This window comes from Vanessa cardui, chromosome 8, assembly GCF_905220365.1.
Source record: "Vanessa cardui chromosome 8, ilVanCard2.1, whole genome shotgun sequence".
In the NCBI taxonomy this organism is placed as follows: Eukaryota; Metazoa; Arthropoda; class Insecta; order Lepidoptera; family Nymphalidae; genus Vanessa; species Vanessa cardui.
Window position 1 is genome coordinate 1895452 of NC_061130.1, and position 19975 is coordinate 1915426.

Here is a 19975-nt window from a genome sequence, read left to right on the forward strand (position 1 = left end):
TCGCGTTAACTATATATCAAGTGTAGCTTCAGTTTTATTTAATAATTGGAATGTAAATTTATTGATGCTCTTTTATTTTTTTTAATGTCAAATTCAAATCACTGTTTTGTAATCTCTATATGTGATCTAAAAACTGTCTGAGGAAATGCAGCGGATTTAATAATACCCGTTTACAATTAATATTATATTTTTATATGAAACACCGAGCACGCTCGTTTTAATTCCCAGAGTACGTTATTGTATTAAAGTCTATCTTCATATATATTGTTGATAGAATCCATGTTGGAAACAGAATAGTTTGTTAAACTATGAAACTATAATGTTAAGCTTGTGCTCCTAGAAGATATATCATACTTTAGATCTCATTTCAAATACTAATATGTGAATATTTTAACTACTAAAAATCAAAAATCTTAAATACAATGACGTTGACTTCTAGTTCATGTATTGAGCAAAAAAAAAGGATTATTTAGTAATACAAGTATTTTGAGAATACAGAATCTTCTTCAAACCTTAAAGGTTACATTCTTGTATTGTTTAAAAAAACACTCTCTGTTTGCTATGATTATGCACGATATGGGTATTTTTTACACTATTTGACCAAGGACTTTTCAAATAAATATTCTCCAGAAAAGTTAAATTTTCAGCTCAGTAAAATACTAAATATGACTGAGATTAATTAAATTTTTAGATAGTTAAGAAAACATTGCAATCCCAAGAGGTTCAAGATCAAAAATCAAAGTTAAATATCGATTAGTGAATCACAAAATATAGGAATTACAAGCTTTAAATACAGATATTTTATAAATAATAAATACTAAAAGAAGTACATAAGCTTATGTTAAGTAAGGAGCTTGAGAGAAAACGAATTCTGTCGCCTTAAATCCGTCGCATAAAACGAATATTCACAAAAATATGTACTATTTTATTTACTTAGATTTTATTTTGTTTAGCTCTGCAGTAACTCGAAAGTCACCGCAAAAAACGATTGAATTTTCCGAATTGATATGCGACAATAACTATAACATATAAAATACGTATCAAAATTTCAACACATCTCTTCATATTTCACAATGAGAGACTGACTGGCTTTAAATTTTGTATTGTTTTATTTGCAATATAGATTTATATGTTCCACAAAAGAAAAAGCATTTTCACGGCACTTAAAGCTTAACTCACTTTTTTTATTTATGTATTCATACCTATTAACTACTTATATAACGTATTTTCTTTCAATTAAGGAATAAAAAATTGATCATATCTAATTTTATATCTTATCGCTACACTTTTTTTTTCGTATAATATTATTTTCCAACGTTTCGACTTAACACTTCATACACGAAGGATCTTAAAGGATAGTAAATCAATCAAATTCTATTTTTTTTTCAATAATGATGCATTCTATAAAAATATAGAACCTCTAACACAATGAACTTTTTTAAGTAATATGCGTTTGATCGGTTTTTTACACCAAGACATAAAAAGTCAATCCTAAAATTCACATATTCGTCCGCAGCTATGAAAAATTTTCATATTTTTATGTTCAACAAAAATATTACATAACAATTGTCGTTTTATTTATTTTTTATTGAAATGAAAAACACTGTAATTAAAAGAAAATTCCTTATAATTTTATACTCCGGATCGAAGTCACGAATCGAAATACATATTAGAATATTTATTCGTAATTTAAAACCTTTTCAATTTTCTTTTATTAAACAAAACATTTAATTAATTTTAAAATGTCACGCGCTTGTAATATTTCAGTGTAATTTTCAAGTCTGTAAAGACCTTTTTATACCAAACACGTTCTAAGTATATTTCTTACGTGTGACATTTCAAAGGTCGTCTAAAATATATTTTACTACATTTTTTATTATGTCAGTAAATAAACGTCGTATGTTGTATAATAAATACCTATTTATATTCTTGTATTTAAGTCTTTTTTCGTTTAACGAAAAATGAAAATCTTTCGACTGTCGTATATTTCAGATCAATCTTTCAATCGTCTGATCTGATATGTTTAGCATATAACGCTTATCATTTAATTTTGTTGAATTTATGTCGAGCGAATATAAATGACGGTGTCAACGCAAAATATGACATGGCATTTAAGGCTTAGGCAGCATTATTATGTATGTTCATAACGAATTATTCAACGGTAGCTTAATTAATATTTTGACTTTCGAGAGGCTAATGACACTCGTTGAAATCATAGGTATAATATAAACGAATTGCGGGAAAATTGTTCTACTGCTGGCTTAGTTCTCACGGCAAGGTGAAATTTTACGAGGACACTCACCTCCACAAAGCAAAGACATCTGTAATGTTATTATAAAACTATCGTTCGAAATATATGTACACTTATGTCTTCTAAAATCTAACTAGCGCGCCTAACTCTTTACACGAAGCTTTCCTATCAACTATTTAGAGGCGAGAAGGCAATGGAATATTAAACTTTGTACTGGCAAGATATCGTATCTAAAACTATTTTGTAGAAAAAATGGCACTAAAAAGACACGTTTATTAACTGGTGTTACACAAACACTATCCACGTTTAAAATTAATACATCAAAATGCGAACTAAATACACCAAAATGTCGTTACCACGCGGCCGGTTTATCATAAGTGGCGAGGGTACATTGTGGCGTGTTTTTATTATTGTTTACGCGATGTGGCGTACGCGGCGGCGCGCGGGTGTGCGGGCGGGTGCGCGGCCGGTTGAGGCACGACTGACGGCGGACACGACGTGTCCGACGGATTTGTGACGTCACCGCCGCCGCACGCATGCGTACGGCACCAACATATGCGCCATCGCACAGCACACGTGCTCATCTTATCAAAACTTACCCATAATAGTGAGTTAAAAGTTTCTTTATTAGTTAAGTTAAACATGATATTGTTGTTACTCTAAGTTGCAAAGTGGCCACCTCCCATAATTTCACATAAGTCGCATTAGACTTGAAACTTGACTCCAGATAAAACATGTGAAATATTAACTTGTTTGTGCTGTCAAGCCGAAACGGTGCTCTATCTGAATTCCATTAGAACAAACTTTAATCTGATGTTACCGTAGACGCCGTTTACTTTAGCACAACTATAAAATATCAAATAATAATAATTTTCACTGGTTGCAGTTATGGAACATTAGAATTATTTCCAATTAAATGTAATGTTATTTTTTTATTGTTTTATAAATATTCGAGTACATTCCTGTGTAAAAAATGGTTTTGAAAGAGTCTACGTCTACATCGGTCGCTACGTAGCAGGAAAATTACTGCCGCTACGTAAGAACTGGTAAAGCTAAGTAGAGCCAATTAATGCCTCAATGCCTAAGGCCTCCGTTTTGTTTCAAGGAAAAGGTTTAGAGCCTATTCCCTTACGCCACTTCAATGTGGTTTGGTGGATAATAGTAAAGATTACGCAAGTAGATTGACATGCAATCTGCATATTATTACAATGTTTATCTTCTCCACCGAGCATGAATTTAATAATAATTATAAATTGAATATTCCATGGTGAATTTGTACTCAAAATTATCGGCTAAGATTTATGTATTGTACATACTTTCCTCTCATTTTTTTATTAATGTTTTTGATACATTAATTATCAAACCAATTAAAAATCAACATCACTTCTGAGTGTTCAAATCACAATAATGATCCTAATTATTATTAGCTATTCAAATTAAGTTTCTTACAGCAATAGGCGGACTAGCTAACAAACCATCTGATGAGAAATGGTCATTACAGTCCACGCACGCACACACCATGAGAAATTTACAACTTTCTATTAATTTGCCAACATACGAACAACCGTCATAACTGATAACGTATGTGATGAATTTTGGTATAAAGTACATATTATTGAACTGCAAGAAAGTACAAATTAATATAATTTTATATGCCTAACATCTCATGACCAACTCTTAAAACTAGTATGGTTCATAATTCTCCTGCCCTTATTCCAATTTAACTTGGGGTTGAGGCAGCATTTCTTCTTTCATACATCTCACAAGTAACATTCTTTCCAGCCATATCGTCTTTCACACAATCCATCCATCGTTTCTCTGTATGTTTATACATATATGTTTTAGGATTTCAACGTGAAAGTTCTTTGGGCGTAACTAGTATTAGATTTCAAGATTATCAGCTGCCAGGTTTCTTAATATCGCCTTATGAAAACACCATTCCGTGCGCACTTTCGTATATAATTTAAGCTTACAATTTAAGTCATGTATAAGAAAATACCATTAGGAAATCTGTACGTCGTGGTTGAAATTCTAAAGCGTATAATTCCACTAATCCGTAATAAAGAAGCATGGTGGATTAACCTTCAAAGCCTCCTTAAGAAGAGTGGAGTCCTTTACCCAAGATGAAATATTAATAAGCTCACTTTTATTCTAAACTATGTCGAGTATAACCCATTATATAAATAAACGTCTAAAAGAACATAAATGTCTAGCATTTAGTACGATATTAAGCCCTTTTACAAGCAGCATGCTTATGTGTCACAAGCACTTGCGTTCGAACGCAGGCCTGAGACAATTAAGCATCATAATAACTCAAGGGCTCACGTACTACTTCATTAACGCCCTTGTCAAACGGCTCAATAGAAACAAGTATCTCTCACTCATTACCTTTTGTTGACTAATTTTATTTTCGGTTTCTTACATCCCATTGAAATATTTAGTGTTTATTTTGTTAATACAATAGGATTTTTATAAGTGTTCGAGTGTAAACTTTAGACAGTAATGTTCCTAATTAAATTGACGAGTCGAGATGGCCCAGTGGTTAGAACGCGTGCATCTTAACCGATGATTGCAGGTTCAAACCCTGAGGAAACCTGAATTTGACAAATTTCATAGAAATTCTGCCACATGTGTATTCCACCAACCCGCATTGGAACAGCGTGGTGGAATATGTTCCAAACCTTCTTCTCAAAGGGAGAGGAGGCCTTTAGCCCAGCAGTGGGAATTTACAGGCTGTTGTTGTTCTTACTTAAAACTAAATATTTGCTGTACTTTGATTACATAAGTAGTTTATTTGTATTGGCATCTGCCACATCTATATCTCTATCTCCATCTGTCATCTATCTCTCTACATCTGTAGAGCAATCATTATTTTTTTGGGAAAATTATACACTACATGATAAACATAGATTAATGTAAGTTTATATTAGAATAATTGTCATAAAGATTATTTTTTGGAACATTGTCTTGTGTGCTGATAGAAGATATTCGAAAAATAAATATTTAGACTATTATTATACATTAAATGAGTTATAAAAATGTTACTAGTTTATACAGTATTCTTTAAAAGACTTATGAAATATTGCTATTTAAATTATTGTACACCAAATCACTAGCAAAACGATTAGTAGATGAAACAGTACAGTAAACAACGAATGTGATATTGATATCTAGAATTTAATACACTATATGACTTACACAAAATATTATTAATAGTTAAGACTTTTTGCAGTGGAAGATAAACAAAAATTTATGGATTAGGTACAAAAAATAATATATTAATACCATATGAAAATAAATATTCATAATAAAGTAATGAAATTTGAAATTATTGAGTATAATCTCATTAAAATTTTAATTAGATAGACAAAATGTATTTCAATTTTACAATAGATTGGTATTATTTACTTCAAAGCAGTAACAACTTACTCGAAGAGTTGCTTTAATTATAGACAATTGATGTCTGAAACATCAACAAAGTATTTGGTAATAAAATAATTCTGGTAGTAAGTGGACCTACCCCAACTCGAAACTAATTTTCATAATTAACATTTATCTATGAAGATTAACAACAGGTACTTCAATTGAACAACTGACAGTGACGGCAAATTTTAATCACGATTTTCATAAAATTAAACAATCGTCACTTTACTTTAAAGTAAATGACTTTAAATTATAAGGTAATGTTTTTTATATCATTATTATCATCATTGCATAGTATAAAATAAAGTCGCTGACCGCAGTATGTCCCTATCTATGCTTAGATTTTGATGCGGTTTTGTTAATACATAGACAATATAGTAGAAAAACACTGAACAAATAATTTTAAAAGTTTTTAATATGATGTCATAAATATAAACAAATTCAGTAGCTATTCTAAACATTTAGAAGCAACATTGCACCCGCGCCAAGTAGGGTGGGTAGTTAAAAAAACTAGTCACCTTATCGTCAAATATACCAACATAGCTAATCTGTGCAATAATAGCTAATCTAAAAACGATAAAATATCTTCTCTCCCTTTCCCACAATTTATTTTGAATTAAGAACAATAATCTTATAGCAGTTCAAATTTATAGTTATAGATAAAAGGAGAAAAAATTACCTTCGTAATCGGTTTAGTTGCAAAAAAGCTTTTAGACGCTCAGGTGTTCCGGGACTAAAGTGTAATAATCATTTATATCCTTCGAGAGCCCAACACGACTACCTCGACAATTGAATAATGTAACCTCCCGCTTTTAGCGAAACGGTTAAATCTAGCTAAATAAGCGAAAAAAAATCTATAGATTACTATAAAGAGAACCCACTTATTGTCACTTATTATCATTGTATCAAGCGTTATTTTTTCTTTTTAATATGTTTCAAATAAACTCCGCGATATCAAGTTGATAAAATCAAATGATAATATTCTCATCAACATTTAAATTCTTATCAAGATTTAAAAGAAATAATGATTCTACAATACATATAAAAAGTTACTAAAATCTTACTCTGAGTGTCGTAAATGAATTTCCTCTCATTCTCATCATATCTATTATATCAAAAAAAAAAAAAAATTTTCAAGGTCAATGAACTTTGGAAAAGTGATATCTTTACCTTACAGTTCATCATCCATACATACCACACCAGGGTACGTTTTTTTATAAATATGGCATAAGATATTTGCACACGATTACAATATAATTTCATACATCGAATATCAAAAACAATTTAAATCTAATAATAAAAATAATATCAATATCGAAAACATTTAGATAATTTACACAATGCTACAAATACATAAAAAATATGCTACATAAATATAAAAAGGTTTATTTACGTGTACGTCAAAAAAAATTGTTCATATCAAAGTTTTATAGCATCAGTTAATATTCAAACAATAAATCATAAGGTTTAATACAAATATTGTAAATGCAAAACTAACTCTGTCCAATCCCAGAACCGAATTTAATCAATTGGTTGTAAACCGTAAAGACAAGGCAAGATACAAGAAAGACTACCATTTTTTCCTTAAAGCTTACTGCCGCCCTCCGAAGCTGCAGCAAAAACTATCTATCATATAAATTGATACGAATAATATATACATGTAATATATTACATATAAAATTGACAATCTTAGAAATTTATTTATACACAAACATGCATTAATTATTTCATAACATGTCTATTTATACAGCGTTTCTTGTATATAAAGATTATGATTATTATTTATAACGTATGAACGAAATTTTTCTGACGTAAGATGTATTAATTTGCATGCGCTGAATATTTTTTATCCAGCTTTAACTATTTTTGTAATCCTACCAAATATTATAAATATTTTTATTTTGTTAATTATGCTTTTACGCCTTATTACGATCATTATGATTTTTTTTCTGCTTTCCCACTACTTACATAGGGCGAAGAAAGTTATAATCGTTAAACAAATAACCTGAAAAAAAATTGCCACCAAATCGTTATTAATTTTAATTAAAATTAACCTCATAACTAACAAATTATAACTACAAGCTAATATGCGCAGTAGTCCATTCAAGTCGGATGTATGTATATTTAGACATTTTTTTTGTGGTATAAGTTGGCGGACGGGTATATGAGCCACATGCCAGTAAATGGCCACTATCACCCATGGACAATGACAATGACGCTGTAAGAATAATTACCAATCCTTACATCGTCAATGCGCCACCAACCTTGGGAACTAAGTTGGTACGTCCCTTGTGCCTGTAGTTGTAACTACACTCACCCTTCAAACCGGAAAAAACCAATACTGAGCACTGTTGTTTGGCAGTAGAATAACTGATGAGCGGGTGGTACCTACCCAGACGGGCTTGCACTAAGCCCTACCACCAAGAATCAGACATATTAATAACGTTCGATATATATTTTTTAAATAATATATGAAATGTTGACACCGTTTCTCGTGTAATAACGTCACGAGAGGATAATATTCGTGCTATCGAGCAGAAAACCGACTTTGTTTTTTCAAGCTTTTTTCACTTAAACTAAAAACGCTGCTCTTTGAAACGCTCTATTCATTCGTTAACATATTATGAAAAACCATAAAGCGTTTTTCACACAAATACCAAATAGAGTTCTTATTACAATTGAGGTAGAGTTAAAAATGTAACGAAAAAATATTCTACTAGTATTGGTGTTGAATAAACGTATGCGTCACAGTTTCGTATTGTATACAGTTTCGATATTAGCATTTAAAAAAAACGCTTGCCAACTGTTTGTTACCTAGTTTTATTAGTACAGCCTTCAACCGATTTTTGAACGTGAATTCGTAGGTGTTAACTCGAATAATAACTAGCCATGTTTTTGATCAGTAAAACACACGGATATGTTTATAATCTTGTATATTTCTAAATGTTAATAAAGAATAGTTTCCATAACATTTAATATAACTTACCACACCCATCACACCACCTCTATATTTTTAAGTAACCTTTTTTTCATTTCTTCGTAGACTGATACATTGGTCTAGTAATATAAATGGCTAAAGATCTTAATGTTCTAGATTCAAATCCATGAAAAGTACATTAAGAAAGTAATTATATTTTTCTATCTAGACACGCGGCAGCGTGTCAAAGCCAAGTACTAGTAACAGTACTGGCGTGCAGCACCGTGTGTAATATTACCCGAACCATTTGGAGCCACTTTTGGCCCCCTCATAACTCAAAAACTATTTGACATAAATATGTCAAATTCGGCTCATATATTGAGACTGGCGAGATACATATGTACTGCAAATTTCATATAATAGGTTGGGGAAAAGTTTCTTCGTATTTTATATGAAAATTCAAAAAGTTTTTTTTTATAGTTTATTTACATTTGACTAAAGTATGTAGGTGCCATTTTGTTCCATAACTTTTTGCCATCTTGTTGGTAGCGACATGATCCCATTGCTGTAAAAATTTTGGGGCTTCTGATCGAAAAACTGCGACAAGTGGTTTTGGCAGTCCTCTCGTGATGTTAACCTGACACTGCCTAAGGAATTCTGCAGAGACCGAAACAGATGAAAATCTGAAGGTGCAAGGTCAGGACTATACGGCGGATGCATTAATACCTCCCAGCCAAACTCTCGTAATTTTTGTTGAGTGGCTAAAGATGTGTGAGGTCTATCGTTGTCATGGTGAAAAACCACACCCCTTCTGTTGATCAATTCTGGCCGCTTTCTCTCAATTTCTTGCATCAATCTCATCAATTGTTCGCAATACAGTTCTGAATCGATGGTCCTGCCGGGCGGTAACAGCTCATAATGAATGATCCCTTCCAATCCCACCATACACACAGCATTACCTTGTTGCGAGTTAATCCGGGTTTTGCCACAGTCTGTGAAGCTTGAACGGTCTTTGACCACGATTTTTTTCGCACGTTCTTGTCGTATGTGATCCACTTTTCATCACCAGTTATCAGCTTCTTCAAAAATGGTTCGGTTTCATTACGTCTTAATAAAGAATCACAAATGAGTACACGGTTCATTAGGTTTCTTTCAGTGAGTTCATGAGGCACCCATATATCGAGCTTTTTTGTGTACCCAGCTTTATTCAAATGAGTCAAAACCATTTTGTGGTCAATTCCCAGTTCTTCAGCTACATCGTAACTACTAATATGCCGATCTTGCTCCACTTTTTCAAAAATGGCATCAATTTTGTCCGTAACAGGGCGACCAGAGCGAGATGCATCTTTGATATCAAAATTTCCGGCTTGAAAACGCTTAAACCAAACTTGCGCTACTCTCACAGATACAGCATTAGATCCATAAACATCACAATTTTTTTTCGCGGCTTGAGTTGCATTTTTACCTTTTTTATAGTAAAATTTTAAAATGTATCGAATTTCTTCTTTAGATTCACTCATTTTAACAACAACAAAAACAAATGAAAATCACACAAATTCCTAAATTGAATTTGGAAGTGCCTTCTTTAGAATTAAAACTTTTTAATGATACCAAAACCAGCCAGATACAAATGGTATAGCCAATGAGATTTTATTACAAGTTCATACATACTATATGCGAAGAGACTTTTTCCCCAACCTAATACATATCTTAAACGGTTATATAGATATTAATATCCAAAAATCGTCATTTTTATCACTGACTGACCTATAGATTAAAACTATTTCCCACTTCCAGGTGACCTAGAAAGCTCAAATTTCGAATACAGGTGGGTAATTATGCGAATACAAAGGAAAAAATCTGAAACTAGTAAATTTTTATCATTTTATAATATTTTTTCATTTTATTGGTTTTATTAGGATTACTTAATACATACACGTATTTATCACGTTATTAACTGGATTTTAGTATTTATTATTGTATCAGTGCGCTCAATGCGCACATCAATAGCATAAAATTATAAAAATAATAATAATATTAGGCATTTCGATACGGAGCGTGCGACGCGACGCTGGAGTAGCGGGCGTTCATAAGAAATATTCCAAAGCTGGTCTTGTCTAATAATTATGTTTATATTTTAAGTCATTATTTATATTAATATATTTTATTAGATAAATTTCTAAGAAGCCTAAAGTATTTCTTGAAATAGCTATTTGTAAACATAACACTATTATTTACCATTCTCTAATAAAATTAAAGACATTTGATTGTTTTAATCTTTTGAAAATGTTGATGCATGTCGCCATTTATCGGCAATGGTTTTGAAATATTAATTTTATATTACTAATTATCAAATTAATGATCATATTTTGTTATATAAATTTCTAAAACACTATTATGCAATAAGTAAAACTTTGTTTGGAATCGTCTTACAGCGCCAACTGTAATGTGTCATAACGGACTATGTAATAAAATGGTGGTTCATATATTTTTAAGTTATTCTTTTAATTAATATAAGCTATAATTAATAATAAGAATAAAAATAACTATTCATTTTTTAATATTAGGACTATATTTCAAGTATGAATTTGCAGTAATTGCATTAATTTATTGTAAAAAGTTGTAAGCCCGATCACATCTCTTATACATAATATATTCACAGAGAACGATTCAATATTTTCTTTGCATATTATTATTATCTATTATTCACAAGGCCCTTAGCCTTGATAGTGCTCTTCTCGACATAGGTTTCTCTATATTTAAGAAAGGGCAGGCTTACGTTGGATTCTCCAGAGTCAAAACCTTAGATAGAGTACATTTCAGCAATATAGATCAAAATCAAGGTACAAGAGAGCTCAATAGTAGAATATAACTGGTGGCCCGCTTGATGTAGCCGATACTACCGTGTTCTTGGGAATAGAATTGGATTCCAGACTTCAGTGGAGTCCCCATTTGTCGTCCCTAACAGGGAGACTCAGCTCCGCAGCATACGCGGTTAGAAAAGTTAGGCAACTAACTGATATTGATACCGCTCGTTTAGTTTATTTTGGTTATTTTCACAGTATTATGTCATATGGCATATTACTTTGGGGTAACGCTGCAGACATTGAATCTGTCTTTATTTTACAAAAGAGAGCAATTCGGTTTATTTATAATCTTGGAGCTAGAGACTCTCTTCGGAATGTTTTTAACAGAGTAGGAATACTCACTGTTGCGTCGCAATATATTTACAACAATATCATGTATATTCACAGTAACATTGATAACTTTAATAAAATCAGTGATAATCATTGTATATGCACTAGGAGTAAGGATAAGCTTATAACGCCAAGTTTCCGACTCCGCAAAGTCAATAAATCTTTCTTGGGGCAAGGTATCCATTTCTATAATAAAATTCCACAGACATTGTTAACTTTGCCGTCTCGTAAATTCAAATCGTTTATAAAAAATACATTGGTGAAAAAGGCGTATTATTCGATACAAGATTTTGTAGATGATAAAAAAGCGTGGAATTAATACCTGTTGACTTCCAGGCAGGATATATTAATTTAATAATTGTATTAACTTCAAAATTAACTAACATGACTGTATTTTTTTAAATGTTGAAAAAGAGTAACTACTGAGTTTCTTGCCGGTTCTTCTCGGTAGAATCTACTTTCCGAACCGGTGGTAGCTTCACTTAATTGTTAAATGACGATTCAAAAGTGCTTGTAAAAGCCCACTTGAATAAAGTATACTTTGATTTTGATTTTTGATTTTTACGCACATTATAATATCGCCCCGACTTAGTCAAAATTAGAATAAACAGAAAAATAACCGGCTACTTAATGGACAATTCTCCCGAATATTTCTAAGATACAAGAAACTATAGAAATATCACCAAAAAAAAAAAAAACAATTATACCATGTAAACGGAGAAAAATACAATGGTTTAACAAAAACCATTTGTTATTTATTTGATTTCAAATACGTACGTCCTAATCATTTATGAACAAAAATTAATGATATCCCATCAAAAACATAAATGTAAAATGCAAGCCAAGTACAATATTAAGATATAAGCCTTGGTTGTTGACTCCAACGACAAAAGAAGTGAGATCTAAATGTGTGCCAAGTACAATGGCCAGTCCTGAATGTATTTATAACTACATGAAACATCATTTATTTCCATATCTTAGGATAATATACTGTAGCCTAAGGTCTGACTTGGCTTGTTGCAAGTTCTAATATACGAATATAATTGTAGTAGTTCGTTCGGAAACTATCCATCGCAAGTAATAATTCGTATATGAGAACTAGCCGAGTCAGACCTTAGGCTACAGTATATTATCCTAAGATATGGAAATAAATGATGTTTCATGTAGTTATAAATACATTCAGGACTGGCCATTGTACTTGGCACATATTTAGATCTCACTTCTTTTGTCGTTGGAGTCAACAACCAAGGCTTATATCTTAATATTGTACTTGGCTTGCATTTTACATTTATGTTTTTGATGGGATTGTATCTACAATTATATACAACTTTCTAGAGTCTGAAATTTGGAAAGCATGTTAAGTCTTTGATCCTCTCCCTGAATTCATTACAATCATATTAGTGTTACTAATGTATTTTAAGAGAGCACAAGAGTTTGCGCACATACTATAATAATGCCCTTGAGCGAGCCCTACTTAAGGTAACAAAGCCAATTGCATGGACAAATTCGTTCAAGAAGGCTATAATACTCTGTATGCGTGTATTTCAATTTAAAAGGCCTATAATTTCATTTAAGCATATAATCCTAGTCCCACTGTCATTACAGGCTTAAAAGTGTAAGAATTGGTTTATTATTCGGACAGAGCCACATATGGGCCTAGAATGTTCGATCGTAGGCCTTCTAAAAAAAAATCATCTCAAACACGTAACGTGATACATGAAAAGGCCATTTTTTTTCTTTTATTTAATCTGGCACACGTAATAAAGTCAACTGAAACTCGACTACGAGCATAGCAGATGTATTTTGAAGGTCACTCGAGTTACGTAAAAGATTTTTTTTTCTAGAAGTGTTTGGATTGATGTTACTAATATTGAGAGTATTTGAGGCAGTTTTTCACATCATCTATCAATTTATTTTTATCATTCCAAATTCAAATTTCTTTATTTATAAATACTAGCAAAACATTGCCATATTAATAAAAAAATAATTAGGCTTAAAAAACAGAAATTCCTAACTTCAGAGAAATGAATTATAACCTCAGCATGTTCCTTTTTCGAATTTTATAATCGTTTACAATTTTAAATATAATGAGTAATCGCCGGGGGGTGATCATTTCATTATCAAGGTACACTAATTAATTGTATAAAACCTTTGAACACAGGCCTTTAATTTAGCAAGTAACTTTACATAATCAGAATAATGTAATTTAAAAATATATAAGATTATTTTACAAAAAGTAAAAAAAAGAATCCCATTGTTTTTTTCTGGAATAGAACTTTTGTATATTCATGTTACAGTATTGAATTGAATTAAGAACTACCACTAGTTCCAAAATATAGAACTAGCAAGAAACAGAGAAGTTACTTTATAAAGATTTGGTGGAAACGATAAAAGTACGTTTTTCAATTGTTGACGGATAACATGTCTTAGAGTAAAATTTTTCTGCTTATGAGTTGGGTTATCTTGTTCAGCCTTACACGTTAATTACCATTACACCAATCCAAACCATAGTATCTGAAATTTGTCCAAATAATACAGCTATGTAAGTATTGATATTTGTCACAAACTATAATCATTTTTATTTAGTTGACACATACACACCTCTTTCCATTGAATAATACCTGAGACGCAACGACAAACGACTGCCCAATATAAAGCCAGTGGTACTCTCCGTCTCATCGAAAGGGCGCCACTCTATATTTACTAGAGCTAACAACTGTAATGAATATCTTGTTTTCTTTACCATCATATAAACCCAACGAATCTCTATTATATATCTAAAAATATAATCATTATGCCAGATATAATTCAATTGACCGTCACTGTGATGTCTCAGGAGGTATACTTTGAGGAGCGCTGATTACAAGGAAACGTTTGAAGCTTCGTCACGGTTGATTACATTTGAAGACATTTCCGTATGTCGTTATTTTTATATTAAATATTTGTTCATCATATATGATTGAATTTATTTTACTCAAGTGTCTATTTGGATTATCAAATACAACTTGAAGTTATTCAAACTATAATGTAACTAGGTTTTGCCCGCGGCGTCGCCTGTGGTTAAAGGTATAGTTTTAGGTATATAAAACCTAACTTTTCTAATTCCCTCGGAGTTTAAGCTTCCTTCCTATCATTCAATTCTAAAAGAAATTACAGAAAAAAATAAAAACACAGTTACTTACGCATTTGTAATAGATTCTTGATGATTTTGTATCGTTATATTTTACGCTTATGATAATATTTCTTTATTGATTTGAAACATGGTGAATTCAACCAATGGTTAAAATAATAAGTAAAAAAATATGTGTTCGAAGTATTGTTATTATTACATATAATATTATTATTATTAAGTCCGCCCTTTGTCCCATAAAGTTTGTGGTGATCAATAAAGTATTTAAATAAATAAATAAATACTACAAGACCGAAATTGATTTATAAGAACGTGAAAAAAAGTTGTAAATATCGTCCAACAAATGCGATCTTCAAAACACGTAATACATTTGTACTTTGTGACGTTACACACAACCTCTCCTATTTCTTTGAATATAAATCTGAGATATCCATCTCTTTCTAACGTGCACATGAGTATATAAATTTGAACCACTAAATATAACTTTTATAAAAATCAACAAAGTTATATTAAATGACCTGTGCTTTCTAAGTCTATGCAAAAAATATTAAGGATATTTTTAATAAAAGCTAATCAACATGATAATATTACGTAAATGTTTTTATTTTGCCTGAAAAATTTCTTATTTCAATATTAAGATTTTTCCATCTATGTAATTAAGATTCACTTTATCTATACATATAATAAAATTGGATATTGCATATACCAAAAAAACATTTTTTACAATTTTTGTCGGTCTGTCTGTCTGTCTGTTTGTTCCGGCTAATCTCTGGTACGGCTGGACCGATTTTGACGGGACTTTCTCTGGCAGATAACTAATAAAATACGCAGTAACTTTTTTTGCTGCAATTTTTTTTTTTTTTTTGTTATATTCAAAGGCGTACAAGGTCGCGTGTACAGCTAGTTATTAATAATGTTCAAATAATGTTTTAATATTCAATTAAAACTACAGGTTTGTTTAAAATGTAATGTAATAACGAAAGCTTAATTAAATCATAAACATAATATATTAGCATCCCGACATTTAACAAACAAGCTCATTACATACATCACGTCCCAAAACATTCCGAAGCCGTGTAAAGCGATGTAAAGCGGTGTTAAGCGGCGAACACTTACAGCGACAGATTTTTCACTTGCCGTAACGCAATATCCGAGACGAGGGCGTTTTTTAAATATCCTCACGAGAGCCGAATTATACAAAAAAATCTTACTAAAATGTTAAAACGGGGCTCATATTACATACTTGAAAACATTTGGTATTTTCCATAAGTGGTACTAGAGTGAGATTAAGTGGGAAATAAAGCTTTGTTCAGGTTTAAAGGGTGAGTCAGTGTTGCTACAGATACAATTGATATAACATCTTAGTTCGTAAGGTTGGTGGAGCATTGGAGATGTGAGGAATGGTTGACAATACTTATATTACTTGGTGGCAAATTTCCTCATCCGCCTAGATATAGTAATGAATAATAATAATAACAGCCTGTAAATTACCCTATGCTAGGCAAAGGCTCTCCCTTTGAGGAAACGGTTAGGAGCATATTTCACCACGCTGCGTCAGTGCAGATTGGTGGATTCACATTTGGCAGATTTTTGTTGAAATTAGACACATGCAGGTTTGCTCACGATGTTGTATTTCAACGCCGAGCTCGAGATGAATTATAAACACAAATTAAGCACATGAAAGTTTAGTGGTGTAAACCTACATTCATCGGTCAAGGTGTATGCGTTCTAACCACTGAGCCGCCTTGATATATATATGTATTTTTTATGGTATAGGTTGGCGGACGAGCATATGGGCCACCTAATGGTAAGTGGTCACCATCACCCATAGACAAAGACGCTGTAAGAAATATTAACTACTCTTTACAAGATGCTATGTCCCTTGTGCCTGTAGTTACACTGGCTCACTCTTCAAACCGGAACACAACAATACTGAGTTCTGTTATTTTGCGGTATAATAACTGATAAATGGGTGGTACCTACCCCGACGGGCTTGCACAAAGCCCTACCATCAAGTGATGCAAAATTTACCTGTATCTATTAAATGCTAAAAATATATATGTATAATATGTTTCTAAATAGTGTTTTATTATAAAATTTCACACTTATCATTTAACAAATTGTATTGCTGAACTACATAGTTCACAGTGCAGTTTTTGACTTTCGACTTTGAGTTAAAACAAAGACAGTTACAATGAAGTCGTAACTTTATTTGCACTTAGACAGCATTTCCCACTCAAAGCGCGTGACGAAACAACGGTACGAAATGAAATTTTATTTAATATGAAAAAGATCAATTGTTTTAATGTTCCCGAATGTACTTTTAAGCCAATCATCGCATTTTATTTAAATCATTCTAGATACTTCTTGAAGAGTTCTGATATCAAGTTTATACTAATCAATAAAAAAAAAACTATTTTTATTATGACGTAAGATGTCATCGCATAATTATACAGTATGTTTGGAAGAGGGTTTTAATATATAATATTATTATATAAGTAGCTGTGCCCGCCCGCAACTGTGTACGCGTTTGAATTTAACAAAAAAAAAAAAAATATTATAGCCTAAGTTACTCCTTACTATATAAGTTATCTGCCAGTGGAATTCCTGTCAAAATCGATGCAGACGTGCCAGAGATTAGCCTGAACAAACAGATAGACACAGAAAAAAATTGTAAAAAGTGTTACTTTGGTATACATACATAAGTATTAAGTAAAAAGGAGCTATTTTAATATTACAAAAAGACACTCCATTTTATTACATTCATAGATAGATGCATTTCGCACAAATATAGCTCAATAATACATTCTAGCTACACTCACTTCTAATTTTCTTTATTAATAGCCGACCTTTCCCGACTTCGCACGGCTGCAATTTATTATTAAAGCACATAAAAAAGTAACAGCCCGTAAATGTCCCTGGGCTAAAATGCTGGGCCATGATCTCTTCTACCTCTTGGACAGAAGCCTTACCTTTTTAATTAAAGAAATCGATATGGTATAAACATAATTGATTACCTAAAAAACTAAGGAATTATTTTTATTTCTACTAGTTTAATAAGGTTTCGAGATGGAGAGAGGGAGTCGAGATGGCCCAGTGGTTAGAACGCGTGCATCTTAACCGATGATTGCGGGTTCACACCCAGGCCAACACCGCAGATTAATGTGCTTAATTTGTCTTTATAATTCATCTCGTGCTCAGCGGTGAAAACATCGTGAGGAAACCTGCATGTGACAAATTTCATAGAAATTCTGCCACATGTGCATTCCACCAACCCGCATTGAACTGGCGTTTAGCCCAGCAGTGGCAATTTACAGGCTGTTGTTGTTGTTATAATAAGGTTTGATGTTGATCTTTATTTCCTTTATAATATTAATAGAATGCACCGTGTAAAGCCCGTACGGTATCTTCGTTTACTATATTTGCAACGTTACAAGCTAACAGAATAATTTAAAGAGTTAGGAATACCAAAACATACTTTATTGATAAAAAAGAATACGAAAATAAGTTAAATTATATTTCAAGCGTAATTAATTATTTTGAATACTCAATTATTATAAGTCAATTATTGCTTATGTCTTATTCTAGAAGAACGATAAATAATAAGGAAGAGTAGACTATATTAACTGAGTTTAGAAGAACAAGAGAGTATAACTAGAGATAAAGAAAAAATTAAGAGAATGGTTCCAGTTTATGAGAATCACTTTTGTAAAGTATTATTAATTAACAGAGTATCATTAATTTCGACTTCCGTAGTCGAGTGGTGTGTACACCGGTTTTCGTGGGCACGCCACTCCGAGGTCCCGGGTTCGATACCCGTCCGAGTCGATGTAGATTACCATTAGTTTTCTATGTTGTCTTGGGTCTGGGTGTTTGTGGTACTTTCGTTACTTCTGATTTTCCAAAACACAAGTGCTTTAGCTACTTACATTGGGATCAGAGTAATGTATGTGATGTTGTTTCATATTTATTTATTTATTTAAATGTATCTTAAGAGTCGACATATATTTTAAACTAGTAGACACGTTTTAGGGTTGTCATGTCTTGGATAAAAAAAAGCCTTTGTCCCTTCTTGGAGTTCAAGTTTTCTTCATACCAAATTTCACCAAATTCGGTTCAGCGGTTTGGTCGCGAAAGAGACAGACAGACAGAGTTACTTTCACATTTATAATATATATATATATATTTAGGCGTAAATCACATTCTGCCTTATACATTATTAATCGGGCGTGTCGTTAAATATTAATAAGACAAAGTAGTGTAAATAATCATTCCCTAAATATAATACGGTAAGGCTGTTATTGTATTATACTGAAACAATGTTTAATATTATTATAAGAAGCGAACGAGCCAAGTAGGTATATAAACCAGAAACAAAACATACAATTCATTTTGTCAGACTGATGACGTAATAACTGGTTATTAACCTTTCTATTTCTAGTATCAATAGACAGACTACCTACCGTATTGGCTTGACTTTGCCTTGTTAAATAAAAAATATAAAACTACATTAAAACAATAAAATTATAAAGTAATAAATCATTTGTTCATATTATTATGTTTTAAGTGAAAGCTGTGTTATTCTAATTTGATACTTAATTCAATTGAAATAAAAGTTACATTCGAATGCAAAGATTTATCGACGACGTGATACGCATCAATTTATTCACAAGCAAAATCAAACTTTCACCTAATACGTCAAGTGGCTCGTTGGTCTAGGGGTATGATTCTCGCTTTGGGTGCGAGAGGTCCCGGGTTCAAATCCCGGACGAGCCCTCTTTTTGGTAACAATTTTTTTTTATTATAAATTTAAATAAATATTATAATGTAATTTCTCGTATATTATAATATAAAAATATTTTCACTATGTATTTAATTTATGCATGATGCCATCGCTATTGATATTTATCTCTTATTAATTTTAAAAATGCTTTCTTTTATATTTACATAGCTTACTTAAGAATATGCAACATAAAATGAAGGTTGACGTATGGGTTTGATTAAATTAAGTGTGTATACACTTAGGTCAGTAGTATATATTTTTTATTTAGTTTTTA

At 31.7% G+C, this 19975-nt stretch overlaps 1 protein-coding gene and 1 non-coding gene across 2 annotated transcripts in view; one reads left to right on the forward strand and one right to left on the reverse strand.

The window, feature by feature from the left end:
* The window catches only part of LOC124531984 (CUGBP Elav-like family member 4), a 703320-nt gene extending 700604 nt beyond the window's left edge, over positions 1 to 2716 (reverse strand). The window contains exon 1 of the mRNA XM_047106589.1: positions 2303 to 2716. Within this exon, the coding sequence (XP_046962545.1) occupies positions 2303 to 2321 (19 nt within the window). The 5' untranslated portion in view covers positions 2322 to 2716. The remainder of the gene's footprint in view (positions 1 to 2302) is intronic.
* Positions 2717 to 19622: 16906 nt separating this feature from the next.
* On the forward strand, positions 19623 to 19694 carry Trnap-ugg. Its single transcript has one exon. It is a non-coding gene; the product is annotated as a tRNA-Pro (tRNA).
* Positions 19695 to 19975: the final 281 nt, after the last annotated feature.